This window comes from Nelusetta ayraudi, unplaced genomic scaffold (genome assembly GCF_046127955.1).
Source record: "Nelusetta ayraudi isolate G7.1 ecotype Tasmania unplaced genomic scaffold, CSIRO-AGI_Nayr_v1 ptg000151l, whole genome shotgun sequence".
NCBI lineage: Eukaryota > Metazoa > Chordata > Actinopteri > Tetraodontiformes > Monacanthidae > Nelusetta > Nelusetta ayraudi.
Window position 1 is genome coordinate 372460 of NW_027466201.1, and position 24312 is coordinate 396771.

General features: G+C 48.2%; 1 protein-coding gene across 5 annotated transcripts in view; it reads left to right on the forward strand.

Moving 5' to 3' along the window:
• Nucleotides 1–24312, forward strand: part of LOC142879900 (rho-associated protein kinase 2-like) — a 37630-nt gene that overhangs the window by 5175 nt on the left and 8143 nt on the right. For all 5 annotated transcript variants that reach the window (XM_076013455.1, XM_076013453.1, XM_076013451.1 and 2 more), the window contains 24 exons: nucleotides 2195–2276; nucleotides 2881–2981; nucleotides 3719–3856; nucleotides 5228–5488; nucleotides 6865–7009; nucleotides 7100–7238; nucleotides 9787–9878; nucleotides 13516–13675; nucleotides 15480–15585; nucleotides 15868–15947; nucleotides 16299–16347; nucleotides 16429–16564; nucleotides 16734–16825; nucleotides 17256–17502; nucleotides 19468–19574; nucleotides 19663–19822; nucleotides 21136–21296; nucleotides 21392–21576; nucleotides 21736–21805; nucleotides 21965–22068; nucleotides 22970–23156; nucleotides 23454–23547; nucleotides 23649–23743; nucleotides 23991–24179. In XM_076013455.1, the coding sequence (XP_075869570.1) occupies nucleotides 2195–2276; nucleotides 2881–2981; nucleotides 3719–3856; nucleotides 5228–5488; nucleotides 6865–7009; nucleotides 7100–7238; nucleotides 9787–9878; nucleotides 13516–13675; nucleotides 15480–15585; nucleotides 15868–15947; nucleotides 16299–16347; nucleotides 16429–16564; nucleotides 16734–16825; nucleotides 17256–17502; nucleotides 19468–19574; nucleotides 19663–19822; nucleotides 21136–21296; nucleotides 21392–21576; nucleotides 21736–21805; nucleotides 21965–22068; nucleotides 22970–23156; nucleotides 23454–23547; nucleotides 23649–23743; nucleotides 23991–24179 (3180 nt within the window). The remainder of the gene's footprint in view (nucleotides 1–2194; nucleotides 2277–2880; nucleotides 2982–3718; nucleotides 3857–5227; nucleotides 5489–6864; nucleotides 7010–7099; nucleotides 7239–9786; nucleotides 9879–13515; nucleotides 13676–15479; nucleotides 15586–15867; nucleotides 15948–16298; nucleotides 16348–16428; nucleotides 16565–16733; nucleotides 16826–17255; nucleotides 17503–19467; nucleotides 19575–19662; nucleotides 19823–21135; nucleotides 21297–21391; nucleotides 21577–21735; nucleotides 21806–21964; nucleotides 22069–22969; nucleotides 23157–23453; nucleotides 23548–23648; nucleotides 23744–23990; nucleotides 24180–24312) is intronic.

Genomic DNA, 24312 nt, shown 5'->3' on the forward strand with positions numbered 1-24312 from the left:
TTGTCTTGAACGCTTTTCAACTGTTCTTCTCCTGAAGCGAAACATTGTACCTCGTCATAGTAAAAAATTAAAATGCTGACATTTCTTTATAAATGTTGGCTGTATTTCTTTAGCTGGATTAAAAACAAAATCCAGAAAAATATCCACCCTCTGTGATTTAAGACCTTCACGCTCTCTCTTTTTTTTCCTCTTCTGCTGTGCCAGACAGTTGATCGAAGCGAGGCGGACTCAACCTTCGGCCTGAAAACAGGTTTTAAGATTCAGATTTTCAGATATTTGAAGATGGTGGAAAAACATCCCGCGGCTACGTCGGTCCCTGCCTTTCTAAACTGGGATCGAATTTCCGTACGATTCAAATGAGTCAGACCAAAGCAGATAGGACCCTCTCCCCTGAGGTCGCCAAACACGCACACGCACACGCACACACACACACACACACACACACGCAGACACTAAATCCAGAGCCATAAGCTGTTTGTCCCACAATAGCTTGTGAGCCTTCTGGTCTATTTCCACTGCATCTGCGTTCGGGGAGATCTCTCTCTCTCTCTCTCTCTCTCTCTCTCTCTCCACGCCGCTGCTATTTAAAGGTGCGGAATGATTCCGCATAACCCCCCCCCCCCTCACGCACGAGCCCGGCCACCCACTCACATGCACGTCCCTGGACAAGCCGCTGAAGACCGCAGCCAAACCCCCCCCAAACCCGAGCACGTTACTCTTTCGGGCTCAGTTTGACATCCTTGTTTTTAGAGAGACAGGGGGTCACCCCACCTCTCAGACTGCCCGCTGGCCCCAGCTGGCCCCCCTGGCCCCGGGTTGGGATCCCGGGGGCTTTTCGGTTTCCAGGGTGAAACTCAACACCGCCCAGTTGAGCGCCGATGACACCAGCGGGGCCCCGGCTCTCTGTGTTAAGCCACGTCTGTTTGTTTGGTGGGAGATGGTCTCCGTGTGTGTGTGTGTGTGTGTGTGTGTGTGTGTGTGTGTGTGTGTGTGTGTGTGTGTGTGTGTGTGTGTGTGTGTGTGTGTGTGTGTGTGTGTGTGTGTGTGTGTTCAGGAGGCTCAGAGCTCATCATGTGGCATTTGGGCTCAAACTGTTTTGTCTCCACCGCCGGCGTCCTCCCTTCCATTGTTCTGCCCCCGTTACTTATTAGCGCCGTTGTTTTCTCTTCCGCGAACCGTTGCATTCAGGAGTTTGACCAAACACGGCGTCCCCTTCCTCGCAAAAAAAAACACATTGCGTTTCCTTCCTTCCTCGGTTTGCCCCATTCTTTTCGGCTCGCTTCATCGGCGGGCGGGCGGGCAGGTCGTCCGACAAACAAGACGTATCACCCGACAGAGTAGCTACAAAACTGATACGAATGGGGGGTAAAAAAAAAATCTTAATCCTGAAGAGGTCTTTGATGTGTCTTCACATTAAAGGTCCAGCGTGTTGAATTTGGCTTGATTTATGATTTTTATTTTGGTAAAAGCTTAACATACCGCCTATGAATACAACATATTGTCGCCAGACAATAAAACCAATTTGGTTTTCCAACCCTTAGAAAGGTTCTCATATATAGAAGAATATACATACAGCGAGGGTCTTGCTCCTAGTTAGCTGCCGTCGCGCGCCACCATTTTTTTTAAGGAAGCCCGTCTGACAGTGGCCCTGTCAGACGGGATTCCTTAAATGTCAGGCTTCCTTTCAAATTTGACACACTGGAAGGCAAAGACTTTTCAAAAAAGTGCATTCAAGGTGAACCACATAGCGACTGAACTAATTAGGTGGGGGCAAAAGTGAGCAAACGTATCCAAACATCGCATTTAAAACCTCATCCAGTCCCATGAAACACTTTCACTTGGTCCGCCTGTCGCTCGCTCGACGTGTATGGGCGAGTGCAAAGCATGATGGGGGTGAACACAGGCACGTGCCGGCCGTGCTTCCATCCACTCTGCTTCTTCGCGGCTGGGAGGCCTCCTGACGGCGAGACGCGCTCGCAAAAACTCGTACGTCACTTTGGATCTCGGCAGGTTTTCTCTCCCTGCTGCCGTACAGAATAAACTGCTAAATAGCAGACTTTCATTTTTTTTTCTCCAGACCTGTGTTAATCCACCAAGCCTGACGCGTATTCATTCACAATCTACAGTCAAAGCCGCCTGTTGTTCGCGGGTGATTGTTCTTTAATGCAGGTTGGATTTTCTTTTGTCCCTGCAGGATTCCATCAGCGCCCTGGCTCACGATCTGAACTACCCGGCCCTGAGGAAAAACAAAAACATCGACGCCTTCCTGAACCGATGTAAGAGCCCAATGCCAAGTACAATCGACAGCGGCCCGGACTGTGGATATGTTGTGCCGGTGCCACGCTAACTCTCAGCGCAGCTGTACGTCCAGCTGCGGTGACGCAATGCGACTTCCCAGCCACTGGAGAAGGCCCTTTTTCACAGGAACAGTTTGCACACGAGGCGGCGCTTGGCTGCGAACGTTACAAAAGACGAAACACAAAACGCTTCCCTCGTTCTCATTGTCACCGCTTGCTTTGGTATTCAAATCACTTCCTGTTCGGTCCTGATGGATTTGGCAGCCAAATTGTTGGCGGAAGTTAAAATATGAGTTACCTTTCTTCGGCATAAAAAAAAAAAAAAAAAATTAAGATAACATTTTTGTGCCGTGTTTAATCTTGCTGTGATTGCAACACACAATCTTTATGTTAGATTGAATAAAGATAAATAAATAAAAACCTGCACAGCTGCACATCCCCTAAATATTTACACCCTCGTACGGTGCGGCTCAGCCGTCTCCAGCTCGGTGAATAACTCCCCGCCGACCTCTGTGAGCTAACTTTTAAAACATCAGCAATCAGCAGCGCCTGACCGCCGCCGCCTCGCGACTCTCCCCTGCAGATGAGAAGGCGGCCAGGCAGCTCCGGGAGCTGCAGGTTAAGCTGGACGACTTTGAGAAGGTGAAGCTGATCGGCAGAGGAGCCTACGGAGAAGTGCAACTGGTGAGCCCGCTGAACTCCTCTCGTTTGCAATTCCTTTTTTTTTTTTTTTAACAAGGTGAACCACAAGGTGGGAAGATTCTCCAAGGTTCGTCCTCTCGGAAATAACGCCGGTGACCACTAGGGGGAGCTCCAAGGCTGTGGTTTTACCCCCTGTCCGCCCCGTTTGCGACATCTGCCGCAACATCTGTGTGCGTGCGCGCACGTCAGAAGTGACCACGCGGACTTTATTGCCGTGAAAGTGACCACCGGAGCCGAGCAGCGTCTCTCCTCCTCCAGATGTTTGTCTCTCCGGGAGAAGACTGACTGAGTCTGCAGTCTGTGGAGAATCTCCTGGAACAAAAATACAAGTCTGGACAGGCTCCGTGTGTGTGTGTGTGTGTGTGTGTGTGTGTGTGTGTGTGTGTGTGTGTGTGTGTGTGTGTGTGTGTGTGTGTGTGTGTGTGTGTGTGTGTGTGTGTGTGAAGCCCGCAGACGAGGAGGAGGAGGAGGGTGGGGGTGGTGCTGGGGGTGCCAAGAGTGTTTTGTGCCGGAGGATCGTGTGTAAACACGTCTTTCTCTCTGGGCGTGTTGCCTGTTAATGACGGGTTCCCCTTCGTCCCGGCACGGCGACATTCCAGCCATATCTCCGCCGTCTCACTGTTCTTCCCTTTATCTCTCTCTCTCTCTCTCTCTCTGTCTGTCTCTCTCTCTCTGTCTCTGTACCCCCCACCCACCCACCGCCCCCTGTGATGCCGCAGGTCCGCCACAAGGCCTCCCGCAAGGTCTACGCCATGAAGAAGCTCAGCAAGTTCGAGATGATCAAGCGCTCCGACTCGGCCTTCTTCTGGGAGGAGAGGCACATCATGGCCTTCTCCAACAGCCCCTGGATCGTGCAGGTGTGCAAACATGCCGCGCACACGCACACGCACACACTCCTAGCCCCGGCCCGGAAGTAGCCGGTTCCCGTGCTGGTGGAGATAATGAACCCCCGTCACGCACCAACGCCCGCGACCACCCACACTTTGGAGCACAGTGTCCGTTCCGCTTTTGTCAGTCTTGTTTGTGTAGTCATTTCCACAAGCACCAATAATAAGTTTACACAAAGAACCACACAACCGAAGAAAGAGTTTGGCGGAAGGTACGAAGCTCGTATTTGCCTGCCCTTTCAGACGCTGCCAAAAACAACTTAGCAAATTCACAGTGTGATTTTATAAATTTCCTTATTTAAAAAAAAAACACCCACACACACACACACACACACAAAAAGTCTGATGTTGCCATCCCCGATAATAACTGAACGTCAACTTCTACACAACACCAAGATATAACAAGCTAAAAAAAAAAGTAACTTAAATTTAATCTTTTACAGAAGTCCGAATATGCATATTGTGTTACACAGAGAGACTTTGACAGTTGGTTTGTTCATCAATCAATCAGTCAACTTTTATTTCAAATCATAAAAGTCGAGTTACCCCCGGTCATAAAACGCTATCCGGAGTGTTTTAAAGGTCCCATTTTAAATCCCCACATAATCTTTTCTAACATTATTTTTATGTCTGCCGCCTGTCAATGAACTCCCTTTGAAATGATTCATGTTTCGGACACAGCGCGGTAAAGCACACAAAATACAGAAATGGACACCTTTGTGACGTCACAATGGTTTGCAGCGCCTCCTCGCTAGTTTTTCATCGATACCCGCGAGGGAGTCGAGCTCTTGTCTTCTTCCCACTGTGATCAGCTCAAACACGTTTGATATTTGATATTAAGTCTTTTTTTTCCACTCAGTTGCGTGAACGCTGCCGACAGCCAATAGGAGAGCTCTCACCAGTGAGCTCTCCTGTTAAAATATAGCAGAAACAATAATGCCAGAAAAGCAAGTGAGAAAAAGGAGGTCAACTGACGGTTAGCGTTACGCGCCGCCATCGGTTTGAACCCTCAGAGCTGCAGTTGTGTTTCGTTTGAAGATTACTTCATATTATACACAGTTACATGTGTATCCTCAGTTCTTCCCCTGCGTCTGACTCTGTATCTCATGCATAATGATTAAATCAGATGTCTGTGAGGTGCAAACAGGATTTTAGCTCCGCCACAAATAGAATTTGCGATAAACTGGCCACTGCTAAATCACTAACGGTATCCACAAATGAATCTGCTTTGGCCATGTTTTCCTGATCACCATAGATTGAACTCAGACTGTTTATGCCACTAGGGGGTGTGTTTTAACTAAGTCTTCGTTCTTATGTTTGTTTGTTTTTGTCGCCTTGTAGCTGTGCTGCGCCTTCCACGACGACCGCCACCTCTACATGGTGATGGAGTTCATGGCCGGAGGTGACCTGGTCACGCTCACCATGAACTACGACATCCCCGAGAAGTGGGCCCGGTTCTACACGGCGGAGGTGGTCCTGGCGCTGGACGCCATCCACACCATGGGCTTCATCCACCGCGACGTCAAGCCCGACAACATGCTGCTGGACCAACACGGCCACGTCAAGCTGGCCGATTTCGGCACGTGCATGAGGATGGACTCGGTGGGTTTTCAACCGGCGGTCGAGTAGAGCAGTGTTGGGCAGGAGTGTAATGTCAAAACAAAGTTGTAATCAGTTACATTACTGGAAAAGATTTACTTAGTTACTCCTGGATTGGAATCAATCATGATTACAATTTTAATTACATCCGTCCAATTTTGACAAAAAATGCTGGGCTTTATGTTTTATCATTTTATTTTAGTTGTTTCCCTACGCAGACGAAGGTCTGATACGATTGCGATGCTTCTGATTGGCTCTCTTGTCAAGTTTGGAATTGCAGCGCCCCCTACCACTCATCTGCCAGTTGAATTGTCCCTCTCTGTTTTGAGTACTGCTGAAAGCTCAACACTGTCAGGTCGAAAAACTTGGGCACATTTTTTTTCAAAATTTAGGAAAGTAATCATAATGTAATCAAATGTAATTAGTTACATTACTCTGAAAAAGTAATGGAAAGAGTTACACTACAGCAACATTTGCAAGAGGGTAACTTGTAATTGTAACCAGTTACATTTGCAACGTAATCTTCCCAACACTGCACGAGTCAGATGGGAGTTTGAATTCACCTGTGCAGCCCGCTGTCTTTTGCGCCCGAGGGCTCCACCAGGTGGTGGGATGGAGAAGTGAAGCTTAGTGGGACCAGGGGGAGGTTTTGTTTTGTTGTTGTTGTTTTTTTCTTCTCTTCTGGAAAAAGCCTCAGAGGTTTGCTGTTCGAAAGGCGGCGGCGGCGAGCGTCTCCTGTGTGTGCGTGCGTCGGGATGTGTTTTCTCCTCCACCTTTTTTAGTTTTCACCGCAGCACTTTTCCCAAATAGCTGCTTCACACGCGCTTCCGCGTGCTCTCCGGAGCTCGCTCGGAATCTGCCAGGAGACAGAATGAGTCATCGGCAGCCGCGCGATCACAAGCAGTCTAGCAGAGCGTTTACCTCTGTCCTGCACCGGTTCTCACAGTGCCTGGGAAAAATCTTTCATCGCCTGCGTGTAGATCTATTTTTCTTTTTTTTTTTTTTATAACAAAGACGGGTTAAAAAAAATTTTCAAGGACCCATTGTTTGCAAAATTCACTCAGCAATTCTTTTAAGAATAATATGCTTCTGGTCAGAACTTTTCAGATACGTTGTCTGTATCTTGCTCCAGTTTCCATGAAAGTGGGTTTAAAATGCTTTTGTGTGTTACTGATTTTGCTTTGCAAACAACAGAAGGCTAAATATGCTGTTTTGTGGACCTCCATGGAGGTTTTTATTTATTTATTTATTTTTCACTGCATCACTTTGCGTGCACAGGATGAAAACTCGAGAGTCTCAAAAGGAGAAAACCTTTGGTTGTTTCTTTAAATCCACCTTGAAATTGAGCTCTTTTTTTCGCGACATCTCTCCATTGACAGTCGGGCTTGGTGCGCTGTGACACAGCCGTGGGCACGCCAGACTACATCTCCCCCGAGGTGCTCCAGTCTCAGGGCGGCGATGGTATCTACGGCCGGGAATGCGACTGGTGGTCCGTCGGCGTCTTCATCTACGAGCTGCTGGTTGGTGAGTAGCCTCCACGACGCTTGCGCCGCCCTTTAATTCTTCAAATCAATCCATTCCGATACAACACTGTTGTCTCCGCCCTCCTTGCAGGTGAGACTCCCTTTTACGCCGAGTCATTGGTCGGGACCTATGGGAAGATCATGAACCACAAGAACTCGCTGGTCTTCCCCGACGATGCGGAGATGTCCCAGGACGCCAAAGACCTCATCTGTGCCTTCCTGACAGACAGGTTTGTAAAAGAAGAAAAAAAAAAAAAAGAATTCCGAGGAATTCCGAATATTTCACAGTTTCAGGCAAAATATTTTCCCGTTGGCCTCTGCACGGGAGAAGCCTCGCGTTGACAAAAATGTTGTGCCGAGACTGCCGGCAAGTCGCGGAAAAGACGATCAATCAAGACAACAACCTTGGCGGCTTGACTTAAAAAATGTAATTGAAAGTGACAAAGCCTAGACTGAGAATGTGGTGCAGATCTCTCCCTCAGTTCGTGACTGTACGCCCCCCCGCCCCTCCGCCGCCCCCTACAGTCATCCGTCTGCGTGGCTGCCTCGCACCCTCTGCCCCCCCCTTCCCATAAATCTTTTTTTTGCAGCGGCTCACAGCTGCACGCTTCCTCGACGTTAAATACCAAATGCAGCGATTTTCAGCCGCGCCGGCCCATTTGTCGGCTGGCTGTTTTCCGCCGCGGATTGACACACACGCGGTGGGTTTTTTTTTTTTTTACGGCCTGTGGGGGCCGTCTCAAAATAAACTCCACGGCTCGGTGTAATTTGGGAACGTTTCTCGTGTTTGTTTTTTTTCCAACGCTTTGTGGACCGAAACGAAAAAGCTTGTGGCGTCAGTGCGTAACTTTCAATTAGCCTCGGCGGCGCAGGCATTTGGCAACCGGCCCTTTAATCGGATTTTTGCGGATTGCATCCGTTTCCTCTTTTGCTTAATTTTTTTTTTTTTAAAGTGTGCGGCAAAAGGCGCGATTCTGGGAATTCACCCCTCGTGATGTCACAGAGGGTACTGATACCACTCCTGGGTTTTTGACAACACCTCCCGCCAGTGGAGCAAACATGTGGAAGTTGCAACAAACTCACAAGCTTAATCGGGTAGCTAAACCTGAGCATTTTTTTCAGGAGGCTGCAAACAGAGGGCTAAATATTGTGTTTTATGCAGAGCTACTGAGTTTATCTGTGTATTGTACAGTGCAAGATACTGCAATTTACTGGAGTCTGGGATGTTAAATACAGATACTGTTTTATTAAAAGTGATTGAATACAAAATATTAGGTATGTAATTTGTGACCTTTTAAAAAAAATCTCTTGCGTTTTCCTTTTTAAATGATTTGTATTGGGTTGCTGCTATTAGAATGCAGAGGCGTTAAGGGCCCCACATGATGCCCATTTACATCATAAACTTTGTGAAGCAGTTCAGCACAATCACTTTCCGTTATCTACGGAAAACAGCCTATTCAACCCTCTGTTTGCAACCTCCTGCAAAAGCCCTCCCTTGCATCAAGCTAACATTCCACATATTTGGAATAAAACAAGAGGAGCGGAAAGCTAGCTAGCTAGGCAAACACCTGGCGAGGAGTCACGTCACCATTCTGGAAGAGATATCCGGGAGGTATCGGCTCCCTCCGTGACATCACCAAGGGCTGATTACCAGACCAGCGTATTTTAGCACACAGTATCAAAAGTGTAGCCGCGGCGGGACATTTCCCACGTGTGACAGTGATGAATGTTGGACAGTGAGGGACCTGAGACCACGCGCGTGACATCATCATCATATTATGATTATTATTATTATTTTAATGTTTCAAGCAAGCCAAATACTCCACCAGAGGGGTTTGAACTCGGGTGCTCGGTCGGCGGTCCCTCCCTCTTTGGAAGGAGCCGCTTCCTGTTTACACTGGTGGCTCCGCCCCCACACCCCCAACCCCGAGCCAGGCTCCTCACACTGGCTCCTTTCTGCTCCGGCACAGTGCGGCCTTTCATGTCGTCTCGCTCGCTCCGTTTATTTACCTTTGCTCACTGTTCTCGCACCACAGACGCAACCTCAGACACACACACACACACACACACACACACACAGACTGCAAACACTGGCCACTGCATCATTCGTTTTCTCATGGGTGTCACTGGCAATATCCTGCAATCTTATTCCATGAAGCCCCTCTCTCTCTCTCTCTCTCTCTCACCCACGTCACCAAGGCTTTCATTTGGACCTTTTTTTCCATTTCCTTATATTTTTTCCCCGTGCGTATTGCCTCACTCCCCCCTTTAAAATTTGTCCTTTTTCCATTTCTCCGTCCTTCCGACTCTGTGGCAACTTCTCCTCCTTTGCAACCCGGTGCTCTTTACAAGCCCGGTTGGTTGCATGTCTCTCCCTTGCTCCCTCCCTCCATACCTCCTCCCCTCGGGCCTGGAATGTCCCACACGTGGCGGAGCCCAAAAGTGCCGCACCCCTCGGAGCGGGACAGAAAAAGAGAGACCTTGTGTGTGTGTGTGTGTGTGTGTGTGTGTGTGTGTGTGTGTGTGTGTGTGTGTGTGTGTGTGTTTGTGTGTGTGTGAAGTGCAGCAAAGGGAAGGCAAGGCGCTCTTTCCTCTAGCGGGAACCTTCGCGATCCGTCTCAGCTCCGGGGGGTTCTGGTTGCTCGTCACCGTGTGTTTTTGTGGATGACATGTTGATGACGGCGGTGGGAGGAGAGGACGAGTAGCGGTGCAGGAGGAGGAGGAAGAGCAGGAGGAGGAGGAGGAGGAGGAGGCTCACACTCTGGGTCCTGTGTGCAGGCAGGTTCGACTGGGCCGCACCGGAGTGGATGAGGTCAAGCGCCACCCGTTCTTCCGCAGCGACCAGTGGACCTTCGACAACATACGAGACGGTAAGTTGCTCTGCTGACTTCCAACTTTCTGCGCCACTTGTGCCAGTGGTGATGCTCCATCAGATGGATGCTGAACATTATGTAAAAAAAAAAAAAAAACATATAAGACGCATAACGAGGTGCATATGGGTGCAACTATAAGTAAAGAGGCCAAATTAAGCAAGTGTAAAATTTCTTGGTTTCACTGCAGATTCTCCTCTAAACACGGGAGAAAGTGCCAGGAGGCTGTTGTTTTTTTTTTTTTTTCATTTTTTTTTTTTTTTTTAACCCAGAGCAGACATGCATCTTATCTGCGAGCGCCACATTACTTAATGGGTTCGACACGCACCGCTGATGCTAAAAATACTTAAAATCTCAGCCTTTGGGGAGCGTGTTGCGCAGCTGTAAAGATTAGAAATGTGATTTTTACCTTCAAATGTCACAATCTTTTCCCTTCCATGTCCCTAATGTTGGACAATTTAAGAATGAAGTTCATTTGGATTTTGATGAAATCAAAGTGATTTATTTTATTTTTTCATTCAACTTTGACCAAATAAGGCTGTAAAGGTTCCATCTTGTGTTTTCTAACTGTAAAGTCTCGAAGTTCTCAGAGAACCCACTTTAAAAAACGAAGTCAGCCCTTTGTGATGTCACAAATGGGAACTGAGCATTTGCTTTTTATTCTCTTCCAAAATGTGGAAGGCAAAAGAAAAGTCCACTTATTTTCTAGAGGAAGCTATAAACAGAGGGCTAACTGTGCTCTTTTCTGGAGTGCTGTGGGTTTCAATCTTGTCACACTGCAAACTGGAATGGATGAAAAGTGAAAAAAAAAAAAAATCTGGAGATGGAGCCTTTAATGCTGTTAGTTTGGTTGTGAAACTTACTGGCATGTTTCCATGTCAGTGCGGAGACATGACGTTGTCGCTGCATATCGCATGAATCCTATTCCGGGGGTGGAGCTTAGCCAGTCCGGCAACATATTGGGGAATATGAACGGGACCTCTGTGTCTGGAAAGAATTCCAGCCAGACTCCCTCTGCGCTTCGCCTGGCTCTGATTAGGTCAGAAAGCCCCCCCCCCCCCCCCCCGAACACAGGCCGGCTGCTGTGCCCTCGACTCTGTTTTACACACTGCTTCACGCTGGTGACGGTTGCAGGGGCGGAGCGTCAAAGCGCTTTACATAGTTTTGTTGATTGATGTGGATATATCTTTCTTTCTTTCTTTCTTTCTTTCTTTCTTTCAAGAGGAAATGTAATCTAACCCTGACCCCAGCACAGTAGGAACAAGCTGGTTTAGGTTGATTATTGGTATTTCATATTTACGAAGATTTACGCTTCTCTAATTCATAGGAATGGTGACGGGCCGACTGTTGTGAGGCCACACTGAAAACTTTCAAGCAATACAAACAACTACAGTGACACTTGGAATAATAATAAAAACAGTCCACTCCTATGTGAGTCATGAGCCGCGTTCAGACCGCCAGCCAAAATCAGTTTTTTAGCCCATCCAGATTGAAACCGGACGGCTCCTTTTGTAGTCTGAACTCAGTCTGCACTCACATCAAATCCGATTTTTGGCAAAACGGATTGAAACCACCTTGGGGAGGTATTTTCAAATCGCATTGAGACAGATTGCGTCTCAGTGTGAACGGCTCCAAACACCCCGATGGGTTTTGACCGTCCGTGACGTCGCCCTACGCGACGCAAGACCCAATGCGCCACCAGAGGGCGCCATTCCAGGTGCAGAGCAGACAGAAGAAGTAGAAAACAGCAGTCCCGGGACAGAGGAGGAAACTCATTGCCTCATCAGTCTGTAGGGGAGATAGCGCCATTCAAGCCGAGCTACAAGGCCATGTATCGCAACAAGCGTCGCAATTATACGCCGTCGCACACTACACGCGCTACACTGGACGGCGACGACGCTCCGACGCCGTTGCTGCAGCAAACCTGTCAGATGGGTCAATAATGTGGCCCAGTCTGAACGGAGCCACATCCCATTTGGACACTTACTAAAAACACAGCGTGGACAGTCAGCCCTGAAAATTGGATTCGAGAAGGAATCGGATTTGAATCAGATTCGCCTGCAGTCTGAACGCAGCCATGTTGCCCCCTCTGCCCCCCCAAGAAAAAAAATGTCTTGCTCCGCCACTGGATCCATGCTTGTTGTCCTCAAAGAGAGTGAAAGTGGAGTGAATGGAGTGATGGATAAATGGTTGGTTGGAGTCCCCCCTGAGCAGCAGGGCAAGGCTGGGCAGGGCAAGGCTGGGCAGAGCAGGGCTGGGCAGAGCAGGGCTGGGCTGGGCTGGGCTGGGCGGGGCGGGGCTGGGCAGGGCGGCCCCTTTGGATGGGCCTAATGAGAGAGGGCGCCCCTGCACGCTGGTTTGCTCCCTTCTCTCTCACTTTCACTGTGGCCGCGGCCCTGCCTGTCATTAGCCGCCCGCTATCAGGGTGCATTCTGGGAAGTTCTCGCCACAAGGGCCTCGACGGAATCTCACCACACTCGGGCGTCGCAGAGCCCCCATCATCTGCCCCCCCCGCTACCCCCAGTCCTCCAGTCCCATTCATCCCGAGGCTTCGTGCCTTGCTGGAAATTGATCATTCTCCTTATTTACCGCCGGCCGCTTTTTTTGGACGGGAGCTCCGGTGACGTTTTTTTTTTTTTAAATCCACATGGCCTGCTGGTCGCGGGGTTCACGAATGGAAAGAACTCCATCACATGGACGCCAGCAGTCACCATGGACTCCAAACAGGCAAAAACATCGTCGTGTCCAGTTGGACCCAAAACTGAGACATTAACAAGGTGTTTTTGGGGCAAAATGTTCCCTCTGACCTCCTGGCAAGAAAGAATTAGCAAGAAAATTAGTGAGAATTTGTATGTATTTGATAAGCATTGGCTCTCTGGCTGAGGTAGCCCTGTACACAGCGACTTGTAAACACAGAGAGTGGGGACATGTTTGCACTGACCTCATCCGGCCTCACTTGTACCGTACAAGGCTTCTGGCTCTGATGCCATACCGGCTAAAAACACAGTGTTAACGTCACTTTTTTTTTAATTGACATTAGACCTGTGAACCTCGATGACACCGAACAAGCAATCAGCTGGAATGTTTTCATTTTCATCCCTGAAACTCCAGAGATTAGAACTTGCCAGCAGAGCCCAGATACAGAAAGTGATACATGGTAAATTATGGAAACAGTGTTTGGTGATAAATGGGTACAAATATCAGTTTTCTGGTGAAATATCCCTTTAATATTGAGCAATGTAAATTTTTGTAATTTCTGGCAGGGGGCAGTCATCTTGAATTCTGAGGAAGTCTACTTGTATTCTCAATGAGGGACTATTTCTGTCCTGAATGGTTTATCTGATTGGCCCTTTTCATACATTTTTCTAACCTTTTTGTGCACATTTTCAACGGACGCGGCTGTGTCCAGACGGCGTCTGCCAGTGAAAGGAAAGAACTGTGTTCGGGGCACAAAGCGAGCACTGTGCACTGTCAGCCTAGCTAGGTAGCTACCTGCCCAACCTGCCTTTCTCCAGGAAAAAAAAGCCACTTCTTAGAAACTCTGCCTTCAATTCTGTGCAGTTCCAAGCTTCACTTTCATGAACAAGTAAAAAAAAAAAAACAACAACAAACCACCGCCTGCTCCTGTGTCCTACAGCCGTGCCTCCCGTGGTGCCGGAGCTGAGCGGCGACGTGGACACCAGCAACTTCGACGACATCGAGAATGAAAATCGAGCGGCCGAGACCTTCCCGCCACCCAAGGCCTTCGTGGGCAACCAGCTCCCGTTTGTTGGCTTCACCTACTTTAAGGAGGACCAGTAAGTTCTCGTTGATGTAACTTGGTGGATTGTTTTATTTCAGTGTCAAGAGGGGGGGGGGGTTTCTTTCAGGGGAACAACATGCGTCTCTCACGTGTCTGTTTGGCCGTCCAGATTCAGGAAGCAGGTTTTTGAAGGACAGCTCTGTAGACCCGCAGACGGCTTCACACCCGCTAGCTTGAACGCAGCCTCGCGCCGCCTCGCACACTGTCCCGCCTGTTCGGGCCTCCACACTGCCGCCTTGTTTTCCGACCGACCCTTTAAACGCCCTCCGGAGTCCGGCCTTTAAATCCCGCCACTCACTCTGAGTAGAACTCGTAAAATAAAAACAACGGCTACACCTTTAAGCTAGGTGTGTGGTGTTTTTTTTGTACTTAGGCTGATGGCAAACATATTTTTTTAGACGTTTATTTTCCATTTATTTGAAGAACGTGTCAAAAAAAAAATCAAGAACACCTTGCTATAAAGTCTCATGTCTCAGATTTTGTTTTGCACCCTCATCAATCCTGCTTCAACGATGCTCAATAAGGGAGGGGACATAAAACCGGAGTGACTGTGACGGAAAAGTGATTTATTCGTTTGAGGTTAACAAAAAGGAGACGAGGCAAAGCTGCAACTGAGCTGCCGCAAAAGCAAACTAGGATTTTTAAAGCGCTCGATTACCTTCAGACATACCAAACAAAGAACGAAAGCCACACACACACGATCTATTTTGCCCCGACAGACACGAGTCGCAGGCAAGCGATTCTAAAACGGGATGAGATCAAACGACCTGCGCGACAGAAAAGAAACAGCAGCAAGCAAGTTAGTCTGAAAATACAAGCGCCTCATAAAGCACCAAATAAAGACGGACCTAAAAAAAACACCACAGCAAGCAGTCTGGAGACGTAAACAACACGGCGGGCTTTTATGGTTCTCCCGCTGGCTGCCGCACCAGTGGAGCTCCAGAGTGACGAAGCTGGAGGAGGAGGAGGCAGACCAGGCTGGTGAGGCTCCAGACTGGACCAATCGTGGAGTTCCCGTGGACTCTCTGTGGTCTCCCAGCAGTCTGCTCATCCTGACCTCTGACCTCCGACCCCTGACCTCTTCCTCCACGTATTTTCACGCGCGGCAGATCAGCAACTTGTTTTGACGAGCGGTAGAAGGTTGTGCCGTTCCATCGTCGGAGCGAACGTCTGCGATTTTTTTCGTTCGTGATGTAAAATTCATCGGGGGTTTAAGCTCGATTAGTTCCCGGCCCCCGTGACGGCAACGTGTAATTCATGACTGCAAAGTCATCGACAACCAGTCGGCTGCGTGGGCGCGATGACGCCTCGCGGTTCGATTCGGTGCAGACGGACGAATGAGGTGCAGGAAAATCTCTCCGCGTGTTTAAAGAAGGAATTTCCAGATCCTGTGACGGCAGACTTGCAAATGCAACTTTTATTACTTCCTCAAATTCGACGGCTGTCACTGAATTGAACAACCCGTCTCGTAATTCAGTTGCCGTAGGAAAAAAAAAAGTGCTGGAGACAGCAGAATCGCCTTTTCTCTGTTGGAAGAATCAGCGCGGCGGCATCCTGGCTGTTATTTCACCGAGAGTGTGCTGCCGTCGCAGCCTGCTGAGCAGTCGCTCGCTCTCAGACTTTGCGAGCAGATGATCTAATTAATAAAACAAGACAAAAAAAAACGAAAAAACAACCTTCAGCGCGAGCGGACAAGAAGCGGCATTCGAAACCCTGCCGCCCCGTCCGTTTTCCTTTTTCACCGTGTTCGACCTCGACGTGCGGACAGGTGTGAATGTGTCTCATCTGTTTGCTCACAGGTTGCTGAAGGTGAGTGGCAAGTCTGCTGTGGACAAGGAGGAGGAGGAGGAGGAGGAGAAGAAGGAGGAAAACTCAAAGGACAAGGACTCGGACACTAATAAGGAGGTGTGTGTGTGTGTGTGTGTGTGTGTGTGTGTGTGTGTGTGTGTGTGTGTGTGTGTGTGTGTGTGTGTGTGTGTGTGTGTGTGTGTGCGCGCGCGTGTGTGTGTGTGCGGAGTCGTTCTCAAAAGTGCTCACACAGGTGTGAAATAACGGAAGTGAATGAATAATAATGAAATGAATAAACGGAAATGGACATTTAATATTTCTCCTTCTTCTCCTCCTTCTTCTCTTCCTTCTTCTCCTCCTCCTCCTTCTTCTCCTCCTTCTTCCTCTTCTTCCGATCAGTTGAAGAAGAAGGCTCATCAGCTGGAGGAGCAGCTCGACTATGAGATGCAGGCCAAAGAAGAGCTGGAGCACAAGTTCAAGTATGACCAAACGGGGACAAAAACACGCAAACATGCATTTAAACTGCAACATTTCTGACTGTGATGATTACGAACAAACCCTGATAAGCGAGCCGAATTTTCACTTTAGCGTGAGGCCAAACTCACAGACATCCCCGTTTTACAGATGTCGGCGATGCTTAAATGAATGGACGAGGTAGAAAAATGGTACTGACGCCTTTGCCACCGCATAGCCTCGAGCTCCTGCTCGGTTCCGCGCCTCGCTGCCGTCTGCCGTTTAGTCACGTCTCGCTGTGCAAGGGTGAGCGCGGTGCGTGCGTGGGACGCTGCGTGGAAATCACCAACCCTGTCCCCGCTGCTCCTCCCTTGCAGAAACACCACCAACCGCCTGGACAAGCTGGTTCAAGAGCTGGACAAGGAGGTGAGGATCTGGCCAGGAGGCCCGTCAGGCTCTTCCTTCTGGAGATCTTCCCCTCACGCTTTCTGTGTTGGGTTCTCCTAGATGAGCAGCAGGCAGAAGGTGGAGGCCTCGCTGAGGCAGCTGGAGCGGGAGCGAGCGCTGCTGCAGCACGAGAACAGCGAGAACCTGCGCAAGGTGGAGGTCGAAGCCGACAGGAAGCGCAGCCTGGAGAACGAGCGTGAGCGCCTCGGGGGGGAAACGCCCTATCTATCTATGACACCCCCGCCCCCCACCGTCTGATGTTAAACAATGATAAAGCACCAGTGTATATTTCAGAGGGGGGGGGGGATCCACTGAATGCGCTTCACCCAAGTCCTCATGGGAACCTTTTTGTTTTGTTCCGCAAGTGAACAACATGAGGGACCAGATGGATGATCTCCGGAAGAAGAACCAGAACTCCCACATCTCCAATGAGAAGAACATCCAGCTCCAGAGACAAGTGAGGGGGCATTTTACACACACACACACGTATATGTATGTATATATATATATATATATATATATATATATATGTATATATATGTGTATATATATATATATATATATATATGTATATATATATATGTATATATATATATATATATATATGTATATATATATATATATATATATATATATATATATATATATATACATACATATATATATAAATATATATATATACATACATATATATATACATACATATATATATAAATATATATATATATATACATATATGTATATATATATATATATATATATATATATATATATATATATTTGGTTTTATCAGGTTGTTATTTTCAACGTTAAACAATTGTTTTGGATTTTGTTTGTTTTTTTTTTGTTTTTTGTTTTGCTTTTCTTTTTTCCTCCGTGACGCTCAGCTGGAGGAGAGCACGGCGGCGCTCCAGGCCAAGGAGGAGGCGGCGGCACGGCTGAAGAGGGGTCAGGCGGAGGCGCAGAAACTCGCTAAGGGCCTGGAGGTCAGCATGCGCGAGGCGGCCGATAAGCGCAGCCAGCTGGAGGGCGACCGCGCCGAGCTGGAGAAGCGGCTGCGCGAGCTGGAGGACGAGCTGAACGAGGAGAGGCGGGACCGCCACCTGAAGGCCGACACCATCACTGAGCAGCAGGGTGAGCCGCCCCCCAGGAGTTATTTATTTATTGATTTCAACTCTCTACCACTGCCTCGAAGTCATGGAGGCAACTGCTGCTACTGCTACAGTTCACGGACGGCCAAAGCAACAAAAAAGAAAATGCTCCCAGCATACAGTACAAGTATTGAAATAATGCATTAGAACAGTGTTTCTCAACTGGTGGCTTGCAACCCAAAAGTGGGTCATGGAGCTGTTTTCGTGGCCAGTTTCCCTTTTTTCCAAAGGTGTGTGTATATATATATATATATATATATACATACATATATACATATATATATATATATATATATATATGTATATATATATATATATATATGTATATATACATATATATATATATATATATATATATATACATATATATATACATATATATATATATATATATATATACATATATATATATACATGTATATACATATATATATATCTGACATGACATGACAGTCTGAGCTGGAGTTGCGTCAGTGTCACTCGCGTGGTATGACGGGCATCTTTTTTTCATTATGGTAATTTATGTTGGCGAATGCAACAGTGAAAACATTGTTCAACCGACTATAAATAATCGGCTTGTCTCACTCTGACTACTCCTCCGGCCCCTCCGCCGCCGTCTCCTGATGTAACTCTGCATTTTTCTTAGCCGGCCGCTGAGCGTTCGTGGCCCGGCCACGGTTGCTGCGCTTCAGCCAACGTTTTCACTTTCGCATTGTTCACTCTCCCTTTTTTTTTAGCGCCCGCACAACCGGTGAAGAAACTTGTGAAAAGAGGTGCAAAAATGCTGACGAGCCTCGTCGGAGCCGAACCCCAAATAAGCGCAACCGACCAAGAATTGAAAGTCCCACGTTGTGAAAACTTAACCAGCGTTTGCTAACGGCAGTATGTGTGTCCAGCTAAAAAAAAAACAAAAAAAAACAACAACTCCCAGATAAGAGCAAAGTCGACCCTTTCGCTCGGTTACTTTGCAAGCTCTGCCTCACGTGGCCCTGCAAATCCGCCATTTGTGATGTCACAAAGGGCACTGATACCCCTGACGGTTTATTGCGAGGGCAGGAGTTTGTCCCGTCTTGCGATATCGCCTCGTCTCCGCCTCGTTTTTGTCTCTTTCCAAACGTGGAAGCGTCAGCCTTGGCTGTAAACAGAGGGCTAACTACAACGATAATTAAAAAAAAAAAACAGGAGTCCAAGGCAAAAAACCATGACAATTTAATCTGGGAATTGTTACCACACAGAGCGTTTATCGAAACGCTCTGCAGCACAAAAGATTTCTTCAGCGCAGGAGACACCTGGTGATTAACGCCGCGGTTCTGAAACGGCTCCGTCAGAGCCTACGGCCAGCAAACATTTCCTCAGGAAAAGAAATAAAAGGCACAGCGTTAGAGGCCTGGAAGCCGGGCAGGGCACGTTAACGCGGATTGTTGTTTTGGACCCGGCCTTGGGAAATATCAGATCAGAGGTGGAAACATCTGTTCGCAAGCAGCGCTGAGAATGGAGCGGGAGGCTGCGAGAGCCAAAGTGGGAGCGGCGAGCCGGCAGCCCCTCTTGCGAGACGCGGCCTCGGAAACTCAGAGTTGCTCTTTTTTTCCAAGCCGTGGTCGGAGGGGACGCGTCGGGACAACGGCGTTACCTGTTTGCTCTGACGCCTACTGTTTTTTTTGTTTCTTTTTTTTCTTTTTTTTCTTTTTCCACCCTCGTTGAAACTCCCCTTGTGGGTGGAGTTGGTAGTGGAAAAATAGACCTGTTTATATTTTTTTTCATTCTGGCTGCACCAAGTGTTTGATGCAGCCAGAATGTGCGAAGGAGTTTTCTCACAGAGGGTCATTAGCTTTTCAATCCGAGCCGATGAGGTGCATTTGGTTTCTGTTTTGTCCAGCTATTTAATTTGATCTCATAATCAACATTAACAATGCTTTAGTTCATTTTTTCTTTTTCTACGCCACCTCAGGACGCATCTCCGGCTTGAACGACGAGGTCAAAGAGGTGAAGGCCTCGCTCTTCAAGGCCCTGGCCGACAAGAAGCAGCTGCAGAAGAAGCTGAACGACCTGGAGAAGGTGAGCAATCTTTTTTTTTTTCCTTCTTTCACCCCAAAAAACATCGCCGGGGGGAAGTAAAGTGGCAACATCCTGCTTGGCGCCGCAGGCGAAGAGCAACCATGAGATCGACTCGACCTTCAAGCTGAAGTCGCTGCAGCAGAGCCTGGAGCAGGAGGAGACGGAACACAAGGCCACCAGGGCCAAGCTCGCGGACAAAAACAGCATTGACCAGTCCATCGAGGAGGCCATCGCTGAGGCTGTGAGAGGTGAGTCGTGATGTCTGCTAAACTTTAGCCCATAGGAGGTGTTTTAATGGCAGAGGCGGAGCTTGAAAGGTGAATACAAAAACCCTTTCTGTGTCACACATTCAAGCAACAACGAAAATAAGCTACATGAGCATGTTAGCTAAAAACTGGTAATGGAAAGAGCTAAACTTGGAAAAACCTCACAAATATCGCTGAAAGGTTTTTACACTCTCATGAGGTGTTTTCTTTTTCAGACGTATCGGTACAGAGGTACATCGCAAGAGTGTCATGGAAACTGGAGAATTATTTCAGTATTTCATTGCCAGGCAAAGTGTCCTGGTTTCCGGTCATCATGACGTGGAACCTCTCAGCTCAAACCTTTAGCGCATCATTAGCTACATATCCCAACCGCCATGCTAGCCACTGTGCGCACAGTCAGTCTTTTGCTCAGCTAAACTCTTGCCACTGACAAAATGCCTCCAGTGCCGTGTGAAGCAGTTCTTTTTTTTTTAGTAAGAAGAACGCAAAATGTTCACTAAACTGCACATGCAAGAGCTTTCAAGCCAGTCTCCTTACCAGTAGCCAAGATGGCAGCCTCTTCCTGTTTTGTTTCTTCTTCTGTTTGTTTGTTTGTTTTAATGCCATTTATCATCAGTTATGTCCTGTTTTGGTCATTAGTAGTGGGAAGGTGATTGGTATAGGATGCAATCTGTACTTACATTGACTGAAATTGGTTTTTATTAGCAGGAGTGCATCCCCATGCTAGGTGGTTGGAGGGGCAGAGGGATTCTGGAGCAATAAGTCTTGTCTGCATCAATGAAAATAAATTAATGGGCCTGCTGCTGCTGCTGCTGCTGCTGCTGCTGCTGCTGTTGTTGTGTTGGAAGCTTTGAACGCTTTTGTTGATGCAAAGTTGTCAAGATGGATGAGCGAAATTTCCTACTTTGAATGCGAGGTTGTAAGTTTGACAGACAGATTGGCTGAAAACACGTAGCTAGATTCTAATTACCGTGCCGGGAGGAGGACCCGAGCGGCGCCGCAGCGTTCCATTTTTAGTCTTATCCACGAGGCCCGAAGAAGAATTAAGAAGTGTCTTCCTCCACTTCCTCCACCGCATAAATTTGCACTCATTAGCATCCGCGTGTCTCCCAAACATTTATATTGGTGCCTGCAGCAGGTTCAACTCCGACCGGAAAAAAAAAAGACAAAAGAAAAAGTTTGTTCAGTGCCGCAAACAAGCAAGTGTTGGTTTGATCTTTCCTCCTAATGGCCTTTTTTTTTTTTTTTTTTTTTTTTTTTCTTTATCTTGCTTGCTTTCGCTTTGCTCGGGCCAGAAATGGAATACACTCTGCAGGAGGAGCGCAATGCTAAAGGGCAGGTGGAGGAGAAGCTGCTGCAGCTGAAGAAGGACCACTCCATGCTGGACTGCGACTACAAGCTGGTGCAGAACAAGCTGGACGAGCTGCAGGCGCAGAAGGAGAAACTCTCGGAAGAGGTCGCTCCCTGTTCTATTTCGATTTCTCCTCCCATTTATTTGCTGGCGGCTCGTAGCGCCAACCTCTGACGTTGTCGTCTCGGTCGGCCGCGCAGGTGGCGAGCCTGAGCTCGCGCCTGGAGCAGGAGATCCACAGGCGCAACCTGAGCCAGAGCGAGCTGAAGATGCAGAACCAGCAGGTGTCGGTGATGCGCTCGTCGGAGAAGGCGCTCAAGCAGGAGATCAACCACCTGCTGGACTTCAAGGACGACATGGAGAGCCAGAACCAGGAGCTGCGCAGGTTCGAACAAATGCGTTTTAATGAACCAAAACCCCCCCAAAAAAACAAAGTTCCTGTCAGAATTGTCAGATGGGATTTGAGAGAGCGGCGCTTTGGCTGCTCCGCGGTGGTCGTTAGCCAGCAGCAGCAGAGATTGACAGATTGTTGGTGCCGTTCCAGGGACAATCACGATATGGGTGTCCAGCTGAAGGAGCTCAGGGACCAGCTGGAGGCTGAGCAGTATTTCACGGTAATTCTCATCCGCAAAATACCTCATTTTTTTTCTTTCTGTTTCCACCTCAACTGCTTAAACAGCGACAGGAGAAACCGTCTGAAACGCTGGAGTTGGAAGCTGAGAAAACACTTCTTCCACTTTTTGACAAATCTCCCTTTGGTTCCTTCCGGCCAGACCCTCTACAAGACGCAGATCCGCGAGCTGAAGGAGGAGTACGACGACAACAAGAAGCTGGGCAAGAACATGAAGCAGCGCCTGGCCGAGTACGAGGAGGAGAGGTTGGTTTCCGCCGTGGTGGTTGAAGGGCCATTTCTTATTCATCGTTTTATTTCAGCAACTTGTGCAAAAAAAAAAAAAAAAAAAGCACGGGAAGAGACAAGTGAGGAGCATCACGCAACCGACATGGGACGGTAGGATAACATGTGCCTGGAATGAGGCAGGGAGGCAGGTTTATTAAAGTTTTATCCGACAGGAGTGTCACGTGTGCCTTAATTAAAGCAGGATGTGCTTTCATTGCATTTGAAAAAAAAAAAAAAACCTCATTGAGATTTAAAAAAAAAATAATAAATCTCTCTTCCAAGAGTGACCTTGCCAAGAGGGCATCATGTACAACAGGACTAGAAATAAGACAGACGGTGCATTGCAGACAAACCTGAAACACAGTGCAAATAGTTACACACCAAGCTAACAGCTAGCTAAAATACCATAAGAACTCAAGGGAACTCAAGTCTGGAATTGGTGAGAATTTAAAATAGACACTTTTTTAAGAGAAAGAAGATGAATTCACCATTATTTACGTTATCAACCTTGGCAATTTCAGGTCCTTTTGGAGGTCATTCCAGGCTGAAGGAGCAGCATATTAAAAAGCTTTACCCATTTGACTACAAGTCATATTCATTTTAGATGACGTGTGTGTGAGAAGAAGAGAGATGGTGTGACTCGTCTCAGAAATGGATTCATAGATGAACAACATCCAATGAGAAACGAGGCAATGATGGGCAGTTTGCTGGAGTGTATAAAATGCAATGGGATTGTCCAGATACCCACGCCAGTGAAAAAAACCTAAGGCCGAGTGATGCAGCAGAACACCATAGTCAATTAAGGGGAGGAAAGTTGCTGAAAACAAATGTTTCCTGGCCTGAAATGAGAAGCAAGACCCGGTTTCTGCCTCCTCCCCAGGGAGTCCCTGATGGGCCAGCTGGAGACCAGCCTGACCAAGGCCGACTCGGAGCAGCTGGCCCGCTCCATCGCCGAGGAGCAGTACTCGGACCTGGAGAAGGAGAAGATCATGAAGGAGCTGGAGATCAAGGACATGATGGCCCGGCACAAGCAGGAGCTGGGCGACAAGGAGGCCACCATCAGCTCGGTGAGGGCGCCGCCCACTCGTCATTGTTTTGGGCCATGAAATATTGTGAGGTTATTATAGGCCTCCTGCATTTTAAGGAGATTTAGATTGGTGTTGAGTAACAATCCCCCAATATTGATGGGTATTTTTTGCACACTGAGAGAAACAATATAAAATATGATGAGAGACCTGAGAGGGGATCCATTAGATCACGTTAGACTAGAAGTCTGAATCAAACCTGAGCAGAAGCAGCGGAAGGTCGCGCACTCTATGTCGTACAAAGCCTGGAGAGTGACTGTCTGAACCCCCTCCGACCAGCTGGAGGAGTCCAATCGCACTCTGACGGTGGACGTGGGCAACCTGGCCGGCGAGAAGGAGGAGCTCAACAACCAGCTCAAGGACATGCAGCAACGTGAGCGCCGCTCTGTTTGCCCCGGAGCCGAAAAGCGAAACTTTTTAACGCAGTCAGAATCACTAATGGTCTATTTTCTCTCCCCGGCGACGTGCGTGCAGAGCTGCAGAGGGCCAAGGAGGAGGGGAAGCAGATGGCCGCGGTCAAAGTGTCCTTTGAAAAGCAGCTGCAGAGCGAGAAGACGCTGAAAATTCAGGTGCGTCTCTGAGCGCCCACACGCGGGTCTGAAACACTTTGTCTCTGTCACGCTTTCTCATCTTCTGTGCTGCGTCATCCGTTGTTCAGAACAGCGTCTGGCTGGAGGCTGGCGTTGAACTCTGGGCTCAAAAAAAGAAAAAAACTCAAAAGGCTAAAAAAAAACTTTCCGACACGTTTCCTCCTCCTCTTCCTCCTCCTCTTTCTCCCCTTCCTCGCTGGATCCGCCGCCGTCCGACGGCCCGCAGGCCATCAACAAGCTGAGCGAGGTGATGAGGAGGAGGGAGATGATGCCGGGCGGCCGCCGCGGCCGGGACACCGGCGTGCACAAGAGGGACCAGGAGAACCGCATGCTGCAGCAGGAGCTGAGGTCCGAGAAGGAGAAGCTCAACAGCACCATGATCAAGTACCAGCGGGAGATGACCGAGATGCAGGCGGTCAGTAAGGCCGCACACGAAAAAAAAACAAAAAACCAAGATGAACTTCAAGGGGGCTTCTGCCTGAGATTAATTACCGAGTTAATCGATAATCCAGCGCCCACCAGCGTCATTGACAGGGTGGTGTGGGAGG